At 39.2% G+C, this 1,604-nt stretch overlaps 1 protein-coding gene across 1 annotated transcript; it reads left to right on the top strand.

The window, feature by feature from the left end:
- Positions 1–1,604, top strand: LOC147284095 (histone H3.3). Its single transcript, XM_086243394.1, has 5 exons — positions 1–102; positions 557–628; positions 741–817; positions 919–1,009; positions 1,112–1,604. The coding sequence occupies exons 2-5, from the start codon at positions 557–559 to the stop codon at positions 1,280–1,282; spliced, it is 411 nt and encodes a 136-aa protein (XP_086099520.1). The 5' UTR covers positions 1–102; the 3' UTR covers positions 1,283–1,604.

Below are 1,604 nucleotides of genomic sequence, written 5' to 3'. Positions count from 1 at the left end.
ATATATAGGTCTTAACCTCTTTTACGTTCAAATCTTTAGTTGCTTCGGAGAAAGAGAAGAGAGAGAGAAGAGAGAGAGAGAGAGAGCGCGAAGACATCAGAGGTACGACTTTTGTTTCTAATTTTGAAAATATCTTTTGTTTTTCTTTCTTACGTTATCAATTAAGGTTTGCGTTTAGTTTTCTATTCGGTTTGGTTGTGATTATGATCTTGATTTAGGGAAGAATTTTTTATTTTTTTGGTTTAGATTATGATTTAGGGTTTTGTTGTATGTCAATGTAAAGATTTAGGGCTTCTGAATTTTCTTCTATGATTATAAATTAGGGTTTATAGGAAAACGTAGCTGTTATAACTTTATTTAAGTGCTAAAATTTATTGAGTTGTTTGGTGGTTTGGTCAAGATCTGTACTAGTTACGACCATGTTTGGTTTCTGAGAAAATTTAGGATAATCAAGAATCTCGTTATATTTGTTTATGCCTATATTCGTCTCCTACTTTCTTGGTGACTGAACGTAGGTTGATTTATATTAATTTTGTATTTGTTTTATGTATTGCAGATGGCCCGTACCAAGCAAACTGCTCGTAAGTCAACTGGAGGAAAGGCTCCTAGGAAGCAGCTCGCTACCAAGGTTGGTTCTTGTGAATTTGCCATTTCCTATGTTCTTCTGTTTCTTTAAATTGTGTTGGGTAATTTGTTTTAAGCTGCATATGTAATTGTGATCGTCTCGCATATGTGATTAGGCTGCCCGTAAGTCCGCCCCAACCACTGGAGGAGTCAAGAAGCCCCACAGATACCGCCCTGGTACTGTTGCTCTTCGGTAAGTTGATTTCTCCTCTTAGTTCAACATGTTTTGGTTCTTGTTATGGCTATAAAGGGTTGGTCTTAAATTTCGATTGTTTTTGGTAATGTTTGGTACAGTGAAATTCGTAAATACCAGAAGAGTACTGAGCTGCTGATCAGGAAGCTGCCATTCCAGAGGCTTGTTCGTGAAATTGCTCAGGACTTCAAGGTATATAGTTGTAAATGTTTTGTTGATTTGTTGACTTTAGTTATGCTGTTTGTGGATGATTGTGCTCATCAATTTGCTCTGTTTGGGCCCTTGTGTTTGCAGACTGACCTGCGTTTCCAGAGTCATGCTGTGTTGGCTCTGCAGGAGGCTGCTGAGGCTTACCTTGTGGGTCTTTTTGAGGACACAAATCTCTGTGCCATCCACGCCAAGCGGGTTACCATCATGCCGAAGGATATCCAGCTGGCCCGGAGGATCAGGGGTGAGCGTGCTTAAGTGACCTGCCTGCATTGGGGGTGGTGTGGTGGCTGCAGATGGATGGTGGTGATATCATTTGTCAAATGCTCAATTGGAATGATAGGAGGTGTTTTTGTTTGGTTCCTTTGTGAAGTTGATAAGATAGATAGTTGTAGGCTTTAGTACAAGTCTTATAGGCAAGAACAATCTATGAATGATGTTTGTGGTTTGTTTTTTAGAATGGGGAACTTGCATTTGTTGGTTCACTGTTAGTTGTGCTTCTGTTCTTTTGGTTGTCTGCAGCTGCCCTAATGGGGTATTGAACAAACTTATATTTCATCTAATCTAGTTTAGTTTGGTA

The sequence above is a fragment of the Dryas octopetala genome, chromosome 5 (genome assembly GCF_963921425.1).
Source record: "Dryas octopetala chromosome 5, drDryOcto1.1, whole genome shotgun sequence".
Lineage (NCBI taxonomy): Eukaryota > Viridiplantae > Streptophyta > Magnoliopsida > Rosales > Rosaceae > Dryas > Dryas octopetala.
Note: the sequence above shows the minus strand (reverse complement) of the source record. Positions and strands in the feature narration are given on the sequence as shown.

Coding starts and splice junctions, on each gene's coding strand:
- LOC147284095 (XM_086243394.1), top strand. CDS start 557: ATGGCCCGTACCAAGCAAACTGCTCGTAAGTCAACTGGAGGAAAGGCT. Junction 629..740: donor GGAAGCAGCTCGCTACCAAG/GTTGGTTCTTGT, acceptor ATATGTGATTAG/GCTGCCCGTAAGTCCGCCCC. Junction 818..918: donor CCTGGTACTGTTGCTCTTCG/GTAAGTTGATTT, acceptor TGTTTGGTACAG/TGAAATTCGTAAATACCAGA.